General features: G+C 38.9%; 3 protein-coding genes and 2 non-coding genes across 5 annotated transcripts in view; 1 reads left to right on the top strand and 4 right to left on the bottom strand.

The window, feature by feature from the left end:
* LOC123873059 (interferon regulatory factor 2-binding protein-like A) overlaps positions 1-13,077 on the bottom strand; it is a 112,465-nt gene extending 99,388 nt beyond the window's left edge. The window contains exons 1-3 of the mRNA XM_045917733.1: positions 12,559-13,077; positions 12,011-12,143; positions 10,535-10,559 (exon numbers count right to left, since the gene is read on the bottom strand). Of these exons, the coding sequence (XP_045773689.1) occupies positions 10,535-10,559; positions 12,011-12,143; positions 12,559-13,014 (614 nt within the window). The 5' untranslated portion in view covers positions 13,015-13,077. The remainder of the gene's footprint in view (positions 1-10,534; positions 10,560-12,010; positions 12,144-12,558) is intronic.
* On the bottom strand, positions 9,681-9,752 carry Trnat-cgu. The gene has a single exon. It is a non-coding gene; the product is annotated as a tRNA-Thr (tRNA).
* On the bottom strand, positions 10,687-10,759 carry Trnaf-gaa. Its single transcript has one exon. It is a non-coding gene; the product is annotated as a tRNA-Phe (tRNA).
* A 510-nt stretch (positions 13,078-13,587) lies between the features above and the next one.
* Positions 13,588-14,595, bottom strand: LOC123873069 (ribosome-recycling factor, mitochondrial). Its single transcript, XM_045917754.1, has one exon. The coding sequence runs from the start codon at positions 14,423-14,425 to the stop codon at positions 13,667-13,669; it is 759 nt and encodes a 252-aa protein (XP_045773710.1). The 5' UTR covers positions 14,426-14,595; the 3' UTR covers positions 13,588-13,666.
* A 250-nt stretch (positions 14,596-14,845) lies between these two features.
* On the top strand, positions 14,846-18,460 carry LOC123873063 (poly(A) RNA polymerase, mitochondrial-like). The gene is made up of 7 exons (XM_045917743.1): positions 14,846-15,017; positions 15,087-15,262; positions 15,345-15,665; positions 15,938-16,066; positions 16,467-16,678; positions 17,010-17,239; positions 17,702-18,460. The coding sequence occupies exons 1-7, from the start codon at positions 14,924-14,926 to the stop codon at positions 18,346-18,348; spliced, it is 1,809 nt and encodes a 602-aa protein (XP_045773699.1). The 5' UTR covers positions 14,846-14,923; the 3' UTR covers positions 18,349-18,460.
* The last annotated feature ends 526 nt before the right edge of the window (positions 18,461-18,986 follow it).

The following is an 18,986-nucleotide window of genomic DNA, read 5'->3' as shown; positions in this document are numbered from 1 at the left end:
GGGGCCACTAAAAATTGTGAAATAAAAAATTTTCAAAAGAAAAATAAAACCGACTTCAAAAACCAAATACACTAAAAAGTAGAAAATAATTTTTGTTTAACTACACGTGTAATGTAACTAGGTATGAAGTCGGGCGAGCTTCACTCTTGGATTTCTAATTTTGTTTTAATATGCTCGCTCGACTTCATACCTAGGTACATTACACGTGTAGCTAAACAAAAATTATTTTCAACTTTTTTGTGTTTTTGGTTTTTGAAGTCGGTTTTAATTTTCTTTTGAAAATTTTTATTGATCCCAAAGTTGTGGAAAGCTTCTGTAATCTTCAATAAACTTCAAAGTAATATTTTTTTCTTCGTCCGCCATCTTGTTGTTGAACGCTTTGTGGCACAAAAATCCACCAGACGCGGGAAACGTGTTTCATAGCGCGCGCTGTGCTTTCAACTGTCAATAACGCATGCGTCAAGAGCATGCGTCGCGTGCGCTGTTGACTGCGCTGTGACGCATGCCCTTGATGAACGAAAAAAGGCACAGTGTGGACATAGCTTTTATCTTTCACGCAAAAACTACTACACGGATTTAGCTAAAATTTAAAATGGAGATAGATTATACCCTGGATTAACACATAGGCTACTTTTTAACCCGGAAAATAAAAGAGTTCCACGGGATTTAAAAAACCTATATCCACACGAGCGAAGTCGCGGGTATCAGCTAGTAACAACTACATACAAACAAGTGTAAATTAAAAATTTATAACACCCCCGACGATCCAAAGTATTTGAGTTTTCCAAAACATCATTTTCAAATAAATAATTATGTATTTAGGCAACGTCCATCTTGACAGCTTGACATTTGTCTATTGACATAATATTATGAACCTAACGGTTATCTAACCTTCTTTATCACAAGAAAACTAGAAAAGAGCTGATAACTCTTAAACGGCTGAACCAATTTTTTTAGATTATAGCTAAGAACACTCTCGATCAAGCCACCTTTCAAACAAAAAAAACTAAATTAAAATCGGTTCATTCGTTTAGGCGCTACGATGCCACAGACAGATACACAGATACACAGACACACAGATACACAGATACACACGTCAAACTTATAACACCCCTCTTTTTGGGTCGGGGGTTAAAAAGATTTAGAATAGCCGTAATTGTAGACATATTCTTCTATAGCAAACTTTGATTTTTTGATTTGTTGCAAACAAAAGATCAAGATGACAACTGAGCAGTGATTTGTGCGCCTAGAAGTTGCCTATTCACTCTTCTTTTGGGGTATAAGTTATACACCATACCCATCTCCTTCTCTCTCGTCCATAATTCATCTTTACTTGTACGAAGTCCGCTCCGTCTTTAAATCCGAGAACTGCGCAGTCCAATCTTTAGCAGCTTTTGGAACTGTGCGGGATACCGTCTTGCCGGCCACACGCACGCACAACTGGCTTGTGCAGATAGGGCTCTTAGGCAAGACGGAGCGTGTAGCAAGAGCTTTACACTGCGTTTTCCAGTCGCCTGAAGTAAGTACCTACGAACTGCACTAATCCTGAATTGAAGTACTTAATCAACGTATTCGTATCGCTGTTTCCTACAGCCATGATAACCATCAAGTATCAACTTGTAATCGAGTGCGGCGTCGCATTATCATGCGATCTACGACGCGGACGCCTTACGAAGCACCGCTTGGCTGCGCAGCGGTTTGTATGCATCGGTGCATCCCGCGTCGATTACCATTGCTTGACGTCGTGAATAGCAGATCAGTTACCCGTCTTACTATAAACGGATAACTTCTTCGCGAAGATACAAAATAGGTATTACAATACCTGAAAATGCACATCAGTTGATTTTACACGGCTGAGTTTGTCGTCGGTTACTTCCCAGGCCAACTCAGTGATCATCACCAAATGAAAGCCATCAAACTCATTTGAATTGGTTGGCTCTACATTGCTTCTGCGCGTACCACAGTGAGCTACATCTGTGGTCTGTGGCCTGTGCTAGGCTTTTTTGTATAAATTGAAATCTAGTGGGAACACCGCCGAAGGGAGTGGTTCCACAGTTTACATGTGCGTGGAAAAAAAGATTGGGCACAACGGGTGGTGGAAGTGCACCAGACACCCAGGTGGTAATGTTGTTAAATAGGCTTCGGGAATGAGACCCTAAAAAAGGTCCATCTCAAGCATGGCAACTTACGGCGCAGCTAGCATTTTCTAACCACATTAATGATTTCAATCCGCAACCAAGCGTCTCGAGAGTCGAGGAAACCTACATTAATGTGAATCAACACCGGGATTTATGCTACCCGCTAAGCAACTTAATTGGTTTAAGCTCTATATCCGTCGCTCCAATTACACCTGACTAGAGTATGTCTTAGTACCTACCTAGTAGAACTTGTTTTTATTACTAGGTATAATACTTTCCCCTACAAATAGCATTGCGAAACAGTGGGTGTAAATACACAAACCAGCGTCAAAAGAAACTGTGCCTTGATTTTAATTAACAATGCGAAAAAATCTTTCGCAACAATAAGAAGTCGCAGAAACTTAAAACTTGACTAAAAACCAAAGATATTCCTTAAATTGTAGAGAGGTTATGGAGAAACCGTTATGCGTACTAAGTGAAATATATTATACAGAGTGTGTTAATGCTTCCTATACTCGAAGAAGAAAGATTTAAGAAGAGGGAAGATTTTATTTGTTTCTTCAATCTTCCATTACAAGAGTAACGGGAACGACTATTCACAACAACCCGAGCACAATAGATCAAAAAACGATTCTAGACGGACCGTAAGGCGCAGGGTTGGAAGACCCTCCACCAAGTGGGCAGACGACATCTACAGGCAGAAACTAGCCGCAGGAACCACTGCATCCAGGCGGCGCGGCGGCGCAACACTGTTACTACTTACTTGTGAAAGCGCCTACAAGAGATCTACCCATCAGTCAACGTCTATCGGTTGTTCATGATGAAAAATTAGCCAAATGACCTCTTTTCTGATTGCTCTATCTGACAACAATAAGTTTTTGTAATATCTAAGTAGATATGTAATAAAAGTTAAGCCCAAAAAGGAAAAGGAACCGTAAAAACTCTCCAAAGTTGGGTAAAGCTGAAACAAACAAGAAGTCGCAAAAACTTGGAACTTGGCTGTGAAGGTTGGGGGAAGGGGAGGGGGTGGAACGTGAACGTTCGGGGAGCGCTCACGTGCTATGTTCAGCGAAGTTTGCAGGCACGTGAGCGGACGTGACTGCCGTCCCGTAGGAAAACGGGTAGACGCGAACCGGTGTGAACTGGAAGATTCTGTAGAATGACTGGTATTTCTTGTGGATATTCCCATTTTCCGGATTCATCAGCAATCTGGCTCTGTTTTAACGTTAAATTCCGTCAGTTTTAATATTTTTGGATGACTAGTATCTGCGGCTTCGCTAGGCTAAAATATGAATCCTCTTTATTCCCTATCATATTCTTTGTCTAAATTTTGAAAGAAGTTTCCATGCATTTTAGCTTGTTAGGACCAAGAGTTTGGGCAGGGCGTTGCTTGATGAGGCAGTCAGTGAGTCTTGACTTTATACATATTTATTATTTATATTTTTTATATTGCCTTCGATCTCACGTAGTGGTAAGTGACGATGCGGTCTAAGATGGAAGAAGGTTAATTTAGAAGAATCACAGATAGAATAAATCGTTTCTACGCCTCATCGTACCGCAACGATGTCTACCTATTTCTACCGTTTGGTGGAATCGTTGTACGTCTTTAACGGTAAGGTAGACAACTAAGTCAGGCGTTCGCCAAGGATGCATAATATCGCCGCTATTGTTCAATGCTTACACTGAACTTATAATGCGCATTACTCTTGAAGACTGGACCGACGGTGTTGCTATTGGAGGCTACAAGATATCAAATCTGCGCTACGCCGATGATACTACCTTGTTTGCGACCAGTGCTCGTCATATGGAAGAGCTACTTCTCAAAATGGAGCGCGTCAGTCTAGAGTTCGGATTAAAAATCAACCGCAGTAAAACTAAGATGATGGTTGTTGACCGTGCCAATAATAATTCGCCCGAAGTCACTCGAATTGCGAACTGCGAGGTCGTCCAATCCTACATATATCTTGGTGCTTTAATCTCGAACAATGGGGGCTGCGTAGAAGAAGTAAAGCGGCGTATGGCGATAGCGAGAACTGCAATGGACAAGCTAAAGAAAATATGGAAAAACAAAAACATCACAAAAGCTACGAAGATCAGGCTCGTTCGGACACTTGTTTTTCCCATTTTTCTATACGCTGCGGAGACGTGGACTTTGCGAACAGTCGAGAAGAAGAAGATTGATGCTCTGGAGATGTGGTGCTGGAGGCGAATGCTAGGAGTCTCATGGACTGAATTTCGCACCAACGTCTCTATACTCCAAGAACTCGGCATTAAACAACGTCTTTCGGCGTTAGTACAGGGTCGCATACTAAAGTTCTTCGGACATGTCTCCCGGCGTGAGAGTGACTCCATTGAGCGTCTTGTGGTGCAGGGCAAGGTGGAGGGTACCAGAGGGCGAGGAAGGTCGCCTACGCGATGGACCGACCAAATTAAGTCCGCTGTGGGCGGTGCCGTGCACGAGTGTACCAGAATGTCGACCAGCAGGGAGAAGTGGCGAATGCTCGTGAGGCGTGTAACATCTGCCCCCCAAAACGTCACTTCATGATGACCACGACCGCTCTGCCAAGAGTGTAACGACAAAGAAGAAGAAGACAACTAACCATGGCCGAAATCTCCTACCAGGTCATAGTAGGGACAATTCAGAAATATCTCCAAACTGAATCAAACCTGAGCCTCTCACTTGAAAGACCACAGCGCTTAGTCCTGCACCAAGCCATTGAGAGGTCGTCAATTTTTAATACAATTTCCATGAGTGTATTATTTTGTCGTAGTTCGAAGAACTGATAGACGTTGGCGGGTAGGGGCTGGAATGGCGACCTCGTTTCGAAAAGTGCAGCGTCCATAGACCCTGCACACGACATGCACATGGACAGACGACATCAAATGAGCCGCTGCATTCAGGCGGCGCAAGACCGTGGCGTGTGAAACTCCCTACAAGAGACGGTGCCCAACATTGGACGGTTGACGAGGAGTTGAGTAATTTCCCCGAGGATCTCCACAAATAAAACTTCCAAGGGTTGAAAGCCGCAGTACGTGAGAGCGCATAACGCAAATAGCTCCAAATGGGAGGAGAGGGACCTCGCCCACGCACTCCCGTCCCTCTGTCCCTCCCCTGACCTCCGCACGTGACGCTTAATACAATGGCTATTCTATGTAAACCCTTCTACTGTTTTTATTCACGAATTCAGTACTGAAAGCATACCCTCCATTGACATTATCATCACCGTCATTATTAGCACCCGATAAACGTCCACAGCTGGACATAGATCTCTTGTAGGGACTGCCACATGCCACGATCTTGATCTGAATCAAAGACAAATTGAATAAGTATCTACCTCTGATAATATTCAATTTGTAACTAGGACTTGAGCTCCAGAATTGCGGTTTTGGTGTAGCTCCGGAGTTTTGAAAGATCACAGGTTCGTTTGTGCAACCGGAGTTCATCAAGAACCGGAGTTTTGATTTTCATATTGTTAGACATACAGTCGAGCTTTTTAGCGGTAACATAAATACAGTAGGTACAGAGTCTTCAAAAATTCTACCATTTTCAAGCCCTATATTTGTAATAATATAAAAACAGATGCATATTAAAGAACTCCGCAAAAAAGACACTCAAACATTCATTCAAGCAACATCCACTAATACTGCCAGTGCCAAACTATAAATCAATAACTGCTGCACAAATAACATAAAAACCTAAACACTTTGGCTGAATACCAAATGCATAACTGAGTCATTTCGACTAAAAATACCTGAATTCACTTTTAGTTCAGTCTTCGTAACAAATCTATATGGTGCACCATTCATACAGATTAGTCTTTTTCAGCGGATTATAGCAAATTAAAGTCAAAGTCAAATCATTTACTCAAGGAAGGTATAGTACGCGACAGGTCGAGATGGCAATTGGGGCATGAGGAAGGGGAACACCCCGCACACCCCCACGTCACCCGCGTTATCCCGCACCGGGTTAGAGCGGGTGTGCAGGGGCGTCCCCACATTGACTGTCATCTCGGTCGTACTATACTCTTACAAAGTTACACTATAATCTTTTTGACTGTCAGTTATTGTTGGATTGGTAAGATAATGATGTAAAGATGTAAAAAGGTGATAATTAATTACGTAAACTTAAACGAGGTTCCCAAACGCGCCCAGATCTGAGTCTAAAGCCCACAACAAATTTAGACGGGTATTTTTAGGGTTCCGTACCTCAAAAGGAAAAACTGAACCCTTATAGGATCATTTTGCTGTCTGTCTGTCCGTCCGTCCATCCGTCATGTCTGTCAAGAAAAACTATACGGTATTTCCCAATGATATTAGAAGAAAAAAAGAGGCCTCTTTTTGCTTCTAATATCATTGGTATTTCCCCTTGACATAGAATCATGAAAGGCAAGTAGCACAAGGAAAGGAATAAATCCGAAACCCGTGAATTTGTGGTTACATCATTTAAAAAAAAATTAAATGTGTTAAAAATTTGAAAGTAAGATAACTATAATAGGTATCATATGAAAGGGCTTTAGCTGTACATTCTAAAACAGATTTTTATTTATTTTTATGCATAATAGTTTTTGATATATCGTGCAAAATGTCAAAAAAATATCCGTGTACGAGACCCTGGGTGCGCGAGTCCGACTCGCACTTGGCCGGTTTTTTAGGATTTCGTACCAGGAGGGTGGCAAGTAACAGAATGTGTATTTCTACTACCGCTATAGCAAAATAATAAAAATTTCAACATGAACATATTTAATTTAAATACATAAATTAAAAAAATGATATTTTTTGAACGATGGTACAGCTGACCATTTGTGTGCGAGTCTGACTCGCCCTCGACCTTTATTATGACCAAGCTTATGACCAAGCTTATGGTTCCTTGAATACAGATCATAAAAATATGTCTCCAAAGACGTATCACCACGTGGGTGGACAATTAAAATACCACATCTCGGATGGCTGTCGCAAATGACGTTGGTTTCATTCAGAAAGCTGCGTCAAGCGCTGCATGAGCGTTGGGCCGTTGCCCGTATACGGCAGCGGGAGATCGGTGGACCGTGGCCAACTAACGGATGGTTATTTTCCTTTTGTTTACTAATCTATTCTGGGAACGGCTTACGCGACGTGGTATGGTATTGCGGTTGATTATAGGTTACAAAGGTTGCTACGATCATGAGGAATTGAATGCTTGATTAACTTGAGGTATGAATAATGAATAATTCGAGGAAACTGGCCTTTTTTTATTTATATTATAAGTTATTCCTCGACTGCAATCACACCTGGTGGTAAGTGATGATGCAGTCTAAGATGAGAGTGGACTAACCTGGAAGTGGTATGGCAGTTATTAAATCCATACTCCTTTGGTTTCAGCACGGCATCGTACTAGTGAATAAAAAAAAGGATTAATTAATTAATGGCGGCAGATCGCGCGTCAATACGCGGAGTTGGTGACGTCACATCCGTTTCCGCGCGCCTGGCTCGCGTCCAAGCTATTCCTGACCGACATCCGACGTCGACGACGGGTCTGGTAAAATTACTCTACTACCAACGTTCTGGCAAAAATTTACTTTTTTTGTAGATGGTTTTTTTTGAAAATTTGGGGGGAGGGGCGTAGCTATCCCGCATCGGGTTAGCACGAGGGCTGTGCGTGTGTGCGGAGCATACTCACTCCGATTGCCACGTGCTATAGGTACCTACGAGCAGACCTTGACGATGCGTTGCGGAAAGTTCTTGGCCACACTCTCCGAAATATTATATCCCGTAGAATACCAATAGAAAGGCAACTTTATATATTTATGTATTTAGATAACCATTCCCGGATTGCGGTTTTTACATCAGCGACTGATTATAAGGTTTTTCTAAAATGAAGTGGCCCTAATACCTCTCTCCTCTTTATCTGATCGTTAGTACTCCAGTATGCGGCAGACAGGTCCGGTAGGTAGGTGTAGCCACAGCGTAAAAAACATACAGTGAGACGGCGCCGCGCCCTAGGATATTTGCGGATTAGCCGGCTTTACGGTCGAAGCGAGCAAATAAATGATGATTTGATTTGATTTTGATTTGAAGCACCAAGGCAGATACCCGAACGATCCACACCTAAGCAGAATTGTTGAAGTTGTGGAGATTTCTGTCGGTGTATAAACCTCTCCCTCGTCTCGCTTCTGTGACTCCGCAGGATTGCTTTGAAATTGAAATGAAATGAACAGGATCAAGAACACAATTAATAATATCGTTATAAAAATATACCATGTTAATAAACAAATCATTTTGGAAATTGTGCTTATACACAGAATTCGACACAATTTCTTTAATGTTTCTAGTAGAATTTGGAGAACCCAAAAAGCACAAATTACTAAAAGCTATAAATAAGATATAGTATTTATTTTATTTTTTACCCGACTACGGCAAAGCCGAAAGGAAGGGTTACGAGTTTATAAACTATGTAGTTTTAAGAGTTGTAAGTTAAATACGTAGAATGGGCCGTTAAAAATTCAAGTGTACGTATGCTAAGATAAAATTTCTTACCCTTTTTATCCGTACTTAATATTATAAATGCGAAAGTGTCTGTCAGTCTGTCTGTCTGCTACCTTTTCACGGCCCAGAGTTTAACCATGCCGGAGACGGACATAGGCTACTTTTTATCCCGGAAAATCAAAGATTTCCCACGGGATTCCTAAAAACCTAAATCCACACGAATGAAGTCGCGCGCATCCGTCCCGCTATCACACCCACGTTTTGTAAATGGCACTTTAGACTATTCCAGTCTGAAAAGTGACGGCCCTGGCCTAGACGTATCTATCGACCAACTGTATATGTTTAGACTGTGGTGTGACAGTACAGTTAGGCCTGTTACCAAGTACCGTTACGCGTTACGTCCCACGCTCGGGATCCTGTTTACGTGTTTACACGCACTCGGCGTTCCGGATGTTTACCTCACTTGTGAGTTGCTCGAGGAAGTCCCTCGCATTATAATTTGGCTTTTATTCACGTACTAGATGATGTTCGCGATTTCGCCCGCGCGGATTTCATCATCATCGTTATCATAATAGCCGCATCGCCGGCTCACTGCTGAGTAGGTCTCCTCTCAGAATGAGAAGGGGTTTGGCCATAGTCTACCACGCTGACCAAGTGCGGATTGGCAGACTTCACACACCATTATGGAGAATTCTCAGGCATAGGTTCCCTGACGATGTTTTCCTTCACCGTTAAAGCAAATGATATTTAATTGCTTAAAACTACGTGAATTTAGGTATTGTAAAAACCCCGTGGGAACTCATTGATTTTCCGAGATATTCCATGTTCGTCTCCCGGATGCAAGCTATCTCTGTAGTTCTAAAGTTCGACGCCATCATTGCAGTGAAAATGTAACAGATAGGCAGACAGACAGACAGACACACACATTCGCAATTCAAATGTTAAGTAAGTACCTAGGTACTTAATACATATTAATATTACGAAGAATAATTATGATCAGTTATCTCTGTTTGTTTTGTTATGATAATTGGGTAAAATATAAAAAAATTAAGCAGAGGAAAAACAAGTTGTAATATCAGATGCCTCCTGTGAGGATTGAACTCACGACCCCTGGTTTACGAGACCAGTGCTCTACCACTGAGCTAAAGAGGCGATATCGGACGTCGCCAAATAGTCCTGCGATTCACACAGCCTTTTCCGGACGAAAAATCGATGACGAACACTAACATTGGAATTCATAGTCGAGATATGGGCTTATTTAGGGGAGCATTTATAGAGATAGACAATATGTCAAATTCATAGAGGTTGAATATTATACAATCTGTCGTCTGAATGGCCCCCGAAAGGAGCCCCTATCTTGATTATGAATTGCAGTGTAAGAAACACCCACAATCTTTTGGCCAAGACTTATTCAAGGACACCCCACACTATCAGATTGACAAATTCAACCCCACTTTATGTGTAGGGTACCCTAAAAGCACTTTTTTCCAGGTTTTATTTTACCACTTTGTAAGTGTGATTAATATGCATAGGCATACCCATGCTAAATTACAACTTTCTATTACTTGAGTCGTTGATCTAAGCCACGGACGGTCGAACAGACGGACATTGTCAAATAATAAGGGTTGCTTTTTCACTATGGAAGCCTAATTATGTATGTACTATGAAAATAATATTTCATGTCCCAACTCTCAATCCATTTCTCCTCATAAGGTTGTAGGAATAAAGATATAAATCAATATTCAAAGTTTAACAAAATTGTAATTACACACTGTTTAGTAAACACATAAAGATTATACCTACAGCTACCAACATGCACTACCTGTTTGTGACCTGTTACCTACCTAACAGCTGAGTAGGGGGTAAGTTTTGAATTATGTTAAAATATGCATTCATGTGCATCATGTGATTAAAACTTATAAAAATATTCTCACCTTATGTCATCTCCTGAAGCATTATCTGTAAAAATTCAATGTTCATAATTTAATTTCACGGTATAATGGCAAAGTAAGCAAGGGATCAAAAAGAAGATACATAATAATTTAATTTGAGGCAAAAATTACCGTAAATAAATATACAAAAGAATTGCCGAAACCCGGGATCGAACCAGGGACCTTTAGATCTTCAGTCTAACGCTCTCCCAACTGAGCTATTTCGGCTGGTACGTAGGTTACCGAAATAGCACTAGAGGTTCATAACAATAACGCACTAAGTACTCACAACAATGAAAATACTGAAACTAAAATTGTACTAATGCAAAAATGGATAAATATTAAATACTATTAATAATTTGCTTTATTATTGCTTTAGATCAGCACTTTGCTGATAATTTCGTAAGTGGCTCCATCTATGCTGCTATTCAAGGACTGCAAAGTCAATAAGCTGTGATAAGAAAATGTTTATTAGTCTGTATAGAGGGTGTTTTAATGTATTGTTGCTTACTCTTGGACTGCATTTCAAGGCTTACTTGAAATAATATCTAAATTGAAGAAATTAATACTAGGATAGTGCTTTATGTCTTTATGACCTGCACTATACTGAACCGCACTATTTGATTTTTTCTTGTGGTTAAATTTTCGAAGATACCATTTACTATATTATATTGCCCAGTAGTAGGATATTTCGAGCCAGATTACTTTGAATGGGTTTTTTATTACAAACACCTGATCTTTATTCTGATTCCTGGGTATATAACTAGTATCCAATTATTAAAAGTTATTTATTCCTACTTTTTCCTCTAAGTTTTTCCCTAATTTTAATTTTAAAATGCTTGTCTATCTATTCTATTTTGCCGCTGCTTTTATGAAAGATGCAAAGCTGGCTTTATAACAATACTAGCTTGTACCTACTAGCTTTTAGCACTCGGGGATAGCAAAGCTATAATTTTTAAAACCAGATAATTTGTTCCAAAGATAACTCCCTGTATACTCTTTATAATATAAGAATAGAAGTATTATAAATATTACCATTTAAGAGAGATTTCTTGTTTGATCTTCTTCTTCCTGACCTTATCCCACACTATGTGGGGTCGGTACAACATTTCTTCTTCTTTCACTCCCTTCTGTCATCCGTCAACGCGATCCATTCACCTTTTCTTTGGTCATCCTCTCCACTTTTTTCTTTCTACATGCATATTTAACATTCTTCAGAGATATGACTTTCTTCCCTCCTCCCATAACTTGCCAGCCTCATCTTTTCTACCATTGGCACTATTTTCAAACTTCCCCTTATTTAGTTCAATATTAATTAATTATGTAGGCATGAGCTTGACTGCAATCACACTAAATAGTAAGTGATGATGGAGCCTAAGGTGGAACACGCTTGCCTAGAAGATGCCTAGTTCACTCTATATTTGAAGACTGGCGGGGAAAATGGAATCCAAAAGGAACTTATGAAACTGATTGGCTCACCTGCTTCCTGCACCTGCACAGCCTTGTGCTCAGCCACCTGCCCCACATCGTCCAATACCACACCACACTTCTTATACAGGTGACTCCTCAGTTGCATGAGCTTCTCCGTCTTTTGAAATGCTTTTATCTCATCCTGAAAAAAACATATTTCATTCATATTATGTACTGCGAAATCTATTTGATATGAAGAAAATTACTATGTAGATTTTATTACACTTACGAATCAGAATTATTAGGTATGTGTAATAAATTCTCACTAAATTGGCCCAAAACACAATTTCACACTTGACTCAAAAGAGACTATTTTTAGCCTATGAAATGAAATTTTTATGGGTTATATTAGGAATAATTAATTACATAAGCCTTAGAGGTGCATCTACTACTTTTTAGTCCTGTGATTATGTGTTAGAATGCTGATTCAATTGACTTTAATATTGTAACAGATGTCTGTGTTTTCCTAGCATTGTCTTAAATAATTTAGAAAAGTAGTAGGTACATCATAGTATTAGAAGCTTGTTTATGACATCTTTATATGATTTTTACTATACCTTCAATTCTTTTAGTCTTGTATGAGACCTACTGGAATAACACTGCCTAAAATGAGAGTCCGACCAGCCCCCAGGCTCAAAGTCTGTTACACAAGGAGCAGAGCTACGAACGCGAATATCACGATTATTTTCACTTCCCTGACGATTTCTACCAGGCACTAGAGGAGATTTTCCCGGGTCCTGCGACTTAACAGTTCTCCTCGGTTTAATAACATATTTGGGAGCTTTAGGCCTATCTATAGGCTTCTCAGGCTCATAACCACTTAAAACTAAAGGTAACTCCCTAAAAACACTAGAACTTAAGTTTGAAGAACTCGCTTTCGCGCCAATCCGTGAGGAAGAAGTTTCGTGGCGCGTTACTTTTGAATTAGCCTTAGCACTTGGATGTGATCTATTGTACACGCGGGGCATCACTCTGTCATAGGAAGTCGTGCGTTTCAAGTTGCGTTCATCCATTTTTTTGACGAATACTAGAAAAATAACAAACAAATCTGTATACAAATCAAGCCTAGCGCCTTGTTAATTGTTGTGACAGTTAAAATGTCAAAGTCAAAAACAAGTAACAATAAACAAGGAGCAATTTATGTCACTGTCAGACTGCATGTATATGGAATTTAAGGCAACGTTCTATACAGCCAAAAAAACAAACAAAGACAAACAGACAGACAGACAAAGAAAATAATTAGTTAAAACGTTTTAACACAAGGACTCCTTTGTTCAATTGTGGGACAGTTTAAAGCCCTAAAATCTAAATTATTACTGAGGACCAAGCAAGACTCAAAACTACACTATCTTTTCTAGCTCTTCTGCAGTTATCAATTATCCTATTAACCATGTTTCTAATATAATGATAATATTGTAGGTTTATAGATTATTTGTCAGTTTTTATTTACAATTGAATGCTTTTTAAATATTGGACAGCAGACTAGTCTAAATGCCTAGGGTCTGTGAAAATTGAGCTCTTCCACATAAAAGGAATCCAGACCATTTCTATGAAAATTCTTATCAAGTAGAAATAAAAACGAATTTAATATAAAGCTCTAATTTATTATAGATCTAAATTGCTGAACACAAAAATTAATTACAATAAATGCAAAAGTATGTACAATTATTTCCCCAACAGTTCATCATGCTTAGCATTGTAGATATTTTTTGCTTCCTCCAAGTACTGTTCACATAGCGCTGTTATTTGTTTATTTACATTAAAAACTAAATCTTCCGAGACACCAGTTTGCTTTTTATTCTTCTTGATATACTCATTCTGAATGTCTTTGACTGTGTCTCTGCATTTGATGTATAGAGCTTTAGCATTTTTTGCTAACGCCTCTCTGTGCTCCTTTGTAACTTTAGGTACAGGGACATACAAAGTTGTGCCATCTTGTTGTGGATTTAAATTCAGCCCAGAATTGTAAATTGCCTTTAAAACATCTGGTATTACTTGTGGGAAGGAGGCAAAGTTTATAACAATAGTTTTAGGGTTCTTTCTAACTATTTGTGCTAGTTCTTGCAGCTCATATTCTTTGCCATCATATTTAATTGGTAATGAGTCTATAGCGCCGGTCGTCGACCGTAGAGAAAGGTTTTTAGCAAAATCTTCTTTCATATTTTCAATGGCACTCTGACATCTTTCTTTGAGCTTCTCCACAGCCACTAACTCTGACATGATTGTGGGATTGATCTCCACTTTTCCTCCCCCTTTACTTTTCTTGTCCTTCCCTCGGTCTTTACTTTTAGCATAGTTTCTAACTGATATAAAGTTTACAGAAGTAGAAACCACTCTTACACTGCCTCGTACGAGGTTTGCTGGTTTTATTCGTGTATTTATAATTATTGGAAGAAGCATCCGCCCCAAAAGCCTGGTCGTCATTTTTGTTACTTTGAACAAAGCTACTCTAATAATATTTAATTCATATTTTTATTGAATTGAAATCACTGATCACAATGTTTTGGTATAAAAATAACCTAAATAAAGTTAAGTTTGTTGACATTTCAGTTTCTCATTTCAAGTTTAAATTGAGCCATTGAACCGAATGACCTAAAACCAGAAACAAGATAAAACTGTAGGTAATGGTAATAACTAATTTAAACGCTTTTATTTATATAAACAATATTTATTGTATTGAAATACACAAATTTAAGGAGGTTGAGTTGAGATTAATTCTGATTTACTGCATATAATTTCTCGAAAATATTTTCGTTCTTGTTGTAAAAGCATTGTACCTACTTTTTGAACTCAAACTCAGCTGTCAACTTTTGGTAGTACAAGTGTCAATCCAATCCAAATTCCTATGTCATTTTGTCATTTGACAATTTGACATGTTATGTTTTTTACAAATTCACTCAACTTTTTCCCTAAAAATTAAAAATGTCTGTGTTATTGCAGACAGGAAAAGTGTATTTGTTAAGGAAGGCATTCAACAATAGCTTCAGTAAATATATATTTCATAGAAAAAAGTCGGGTAAATACATGTTTTCATCAAGTAATATAATTGTTGAATAACATTTTATAGGTTATGTTTCATTTTCAGATGTATCACGGAAATTTATTAGTTTTGATGAGATTGTGGCTCAAAGAAGAGCGGAGGCGCGCCGAAGCCTCGTAGTTCAAGTGAATTCAGAGTCCTCGTTTAACGAATTGTATGGATATTGTTCTAAATATGCGTCTATTGATGACATTCATCATTATAAGAATTCTGGAGGAGAGGTGAGATCTAAAACTTATCTTAAAGATTGTTGTTGTAAGTTATAACATGTGCTCATATGTGAAGATAATGTTTTATTTACAGCATTTTATGCTCATAGAATTTAGTACAGAAGAAAACCTAAAAGACATATTACAGTCATGTAGTTCACACCAAAAAGACCTTGATGTTATGGGAGTACAGTCACCTTTCCTCTGGTTCCGAGCTACCACAGGCGTCAAAGAGAAATATCCACAGAGTGTAAAAGAACTGGCAGTCAAAGATGGTAGTTTGAGAGTCAATGAAGAAGTGTTATTTGAGGAGCTGTTGAATTGTGAGACAGTCTCAGACCAAATACAGATGCTGTATGATAGAACTGTGTTGAATGATATAGGAGTGAGGCTGAGATACATGGTTGCTAGACAGGTAATTATTTGTTTTCAGTGATATTACATACAGAAAAAAGAAGTAGATATGTTATATACATACTGGAGAGGAAAGGGGAATATTAGTCATCTAACATGGCTAATATTCTTTTATAAAAAAAAAAAAATACTTATTTGGGTCATATTCATAGATAGCTATCAAGTATCAAATTTATTTACTTTAATAAAATTATTACATGTGCTTATTAAATTTTATGACCAATGTCTTTTACTATAATGTCAATGACTATGAATGTTGTTGTCATGTTTCAGTTGGAAATTATATTTAGCAGTCTATATGCAAACATTAAAGTACAACCTTTTGGTTCATCTGTCAATGGATTTGGAAAGATGGGATGTGATCTTGATCTAGTTCTTACTAACACTTTGAATGATAATATGGTAAGTGATTTTGATATATCTATTTTATAGTGTGTAATGCTGTTATACACAATCTGTAAAACTAAATTAACAGGACAAAATTTAGTGCTATCCTTTTCTAGCTGAAACATTATGTATGGGATAGGTAACAGCACATTTATACCTGCTATTTTAGTTTGGAGATTGAATATGTGAATAAATATCTTACGCCCTATCACAGCCCTTATTTATTTAATACTTCATTATTTTTTATTGAGATATAGGCTGATGCTTAGCAAGTCATGCTTAGTAAAAATCAATGATGCCTATTCAATCTTTTTTAGGTTATGGATATGAATATCTCCAAGATTTCTAGACCATTTTTTTAAATTTTTATAACTGTATACATCCAGGTAGTCAACAACAATTTTATTTATTCCAGACATCACCAAACCATCGGCTAGTATATCAAGAGAAGAAATCCGAAGGCGGGCGAAGTCCCTGGCAGAGACACATGGAGCTAGTTGGTGCTTTGTTAGAGATGCGAGTGCCCGGCGCCTCTCGAGTGCAGAAGATACTCAATGCCAGAGTTCCTATTGTGAAGTACTCACACGATTTGGTTGATGTTGATTGCGATCTGTGCTGTAACAATACGTAAGTACAGTACTAGGTACCACTTTTATAATTCGCATCAGCATTCGTTTGCGCAGTAAAACGCAACCTAACGCCATTGAAAACCCAATCTATAACAATCAAATATAGATCTTATTGCTTGGCGTTAAGATTTTAAACATGGGAACAACAGAGACTCGTACTATCTCGCTCGTAATTCGCGCGTACAAATATGGCGCATAGGCAACTAAGCTGAGATATTTTCGCGCCATTCAAAAATTAGTTTTCTGCGCAGGTATATCAGCGTAACTTAGAAAAATTGACTGAGCGTTGGCTCACCAACTGCCCGCTCTCACTGGTGGCACTGTCGTAGGTCGGGGGTGTACATGTCGGAGCTTCTCTGGCAGCTGGGCTCGTTGGACCCGCGAGTGCGTCCGTTGACGTGCGTCGTGCGGTGCTGGGCGCGCGCCGTCGGGCTGACCAACGCGCACCCGGGGCGTTGGCTCACCAACTTCCCGCTAACGCTGCTGGTGCTGTTCTTCCTGCAGCAGAAGGACCATGGGCCCGTGCTGCCGACTTTGAAACACCTGGTTGATTTAGCTGGTAAGGCACCCCTAACATTATAAGCTTATTTGTGTTCACAGTTAGACAAGCCTTTTCAAGGGTGCGACATGGGTCAGGGTTATCATTCCGCACCACCAAAAGAACATCCGTACAGACTGGACCAACATCCCGCATATCAGTTATATGTATACTTAGAATCATTCTACTGCATTTATTATAAAAAATTAAAAATCACTCAGTTCAAATACTATTAAATTAAAAATGGTTATCTTTTATGACTAAAGTAATACAGACTGGTCTGGTCTAAACTAACTCAGGCCTATTCTTACCATTTCACCTATTGATAAACCAGAACACCGTTAGTATAATATTTACCATCTATGTGATTTTAGAGTGGACTTTGTTATCACTATCAAAATTTATTAACAAATTAATTAACATTATAAAAATGTATGGAATCCAAAACAATATTTTAAAACAGTTATATTTATTTTCTTACAGGCAAAGACGACATAAGAATAGCTGAAGAGAACCTCAACTGCACGTTTCTGCGAGACCTCGACAGACTACCTTCAGAGTCCTACGCACAAAACGACGACGACTTACAAACATTACTCTTCAAATTCTTTGAGTTTTACTCACAGTTTGATTTCCAAGACAAAGCCATATCCCTTAACGAAGGAAAACCTATTCGGAAACCTAATTCCCATCCCTTGTACGTAGTTAACCCTCTAGAACAAGCCCTGAATGTCAGCAGGAATGTTAGTTACGAGGAATGTGAAAGGTTACGTTTAGAAGTAAGAAATGCCGCTTGGCATCTAGAATCTTGCATGGATGGACACAAATCAGACGACTGGGGTATCTTAGGTCTTGTAGAACAAAAATCTTCCAGAGGATTAAAAAAGTTACTAAGAGTAGGCAATTCACATAGATTAGTATCCGTCAAAGACTTGTTTAACGAAAGTGACGATGTTGAACCCTCGGAGCAGGGAATAAGGTCGAAAATGGAGAAATACAAAAAGACTGATAAGTTAACGGGGGCGAGTGTGAGCGAGATGAAATTTAAGGAGAAAAAGAGCGAGATGAGGTTCAAAAACAGTCAGACTGCCAAAGAGGTGTATAGGATACGAAGGAATAAACTTATATGAGGATTGACAGATTTGTGTGTAAATATTGTATAGTGCTAAATTGAGTGTTTATAAAAAGCGAATGGTAGAATACGATATGGATGAATAATGAATATATTATTGTGAAACTAAATTAATTTGTTGTTATTTGTAGTTTGTCTGGTGGATGGCTAGTTACCACCCTACCGGCAAAGCCGTACCGCTAAGCGATTTAGTGCTCCGTACGACGCCACGTAGAAATCGATAGGGGTTTAATCAAACTGCCATACCCTTACGAAGTTAGCCTGCTTCCACCTTAAACTGCATTATCATTTACCACCAGGTGAGATCGCAGAATAAAATAAAGTTAGACAAGTGTAGCTATCTACGTGCTATGTACATCCTACTCTATGAACTGTAGCAGCTGTCAAACCAAGGCGGCAAAAGGCAGTAAGCCTCTGCAGAGGACTTGTTTCCTAACACACTGGCAAAATATTTGTCATTCTCTGGGACCATCCATTGATTGTTATGACTGATTAGGTAGGTAAGAGTACCTATGTCACAAAAACTACGTTTCCGTTTTATGGAATTTATTGTTTGCATTTAACAAAGAGAATATTTGCTAATATTATGACGTATTCTTTTGTTAATTTGAGAATTTTCAATAGCTAAATTATAAT

This window comes from Maniola jurtina, chromosome 16 (assembly GCF_905333055.1).
Source record: "Maniola jurtina chromosome 16, ilManJurt1.1, whole genome shotgun sequence".
Lineage (NCBI taxonomy): Eukaryota > Metazoa > Arthropoda > Insecta > Lepidoptera > Nymphalidae > Maniola > Maniola jurtina.
The sequence above is the reverse complement of the archived record's forward strand: the minus strand, read 5'-3'. Positions and strand labels throughout refer to the sequence as shown.

Bases quoted from the DNA above. Each gene is read 5' to 3' on its own strand.
- LOC123873063 (XM_045917743.1), top strand. From the start codon at position 14,924: ATGTCTGTGTTATTGCAGACAGGAAAAGTGTATTTGTTAAGGAAGGCA. The intron at 15,018-15,086 runs GTAAATACATGT...TTTCATTTTCAG, and splicing joins ATTTCATAGAAAAAAGTCGG to ATGTATCACGGAAATTTATT. The intron at 15,666-15,937 runs GTAATTATTTGT...GTCATGTTTCAG, and splicing joins GATACATGGTTGCTAGACAG to TTGGAAATTATATTTAGCAG.
- LOC123873069 (XM_045917754.1), bottom strand. From the start codon at position 14,425: ATGACGACCAGGCTTTTGGGGCGGATGCTTCTTCCAATAATTATAAAT.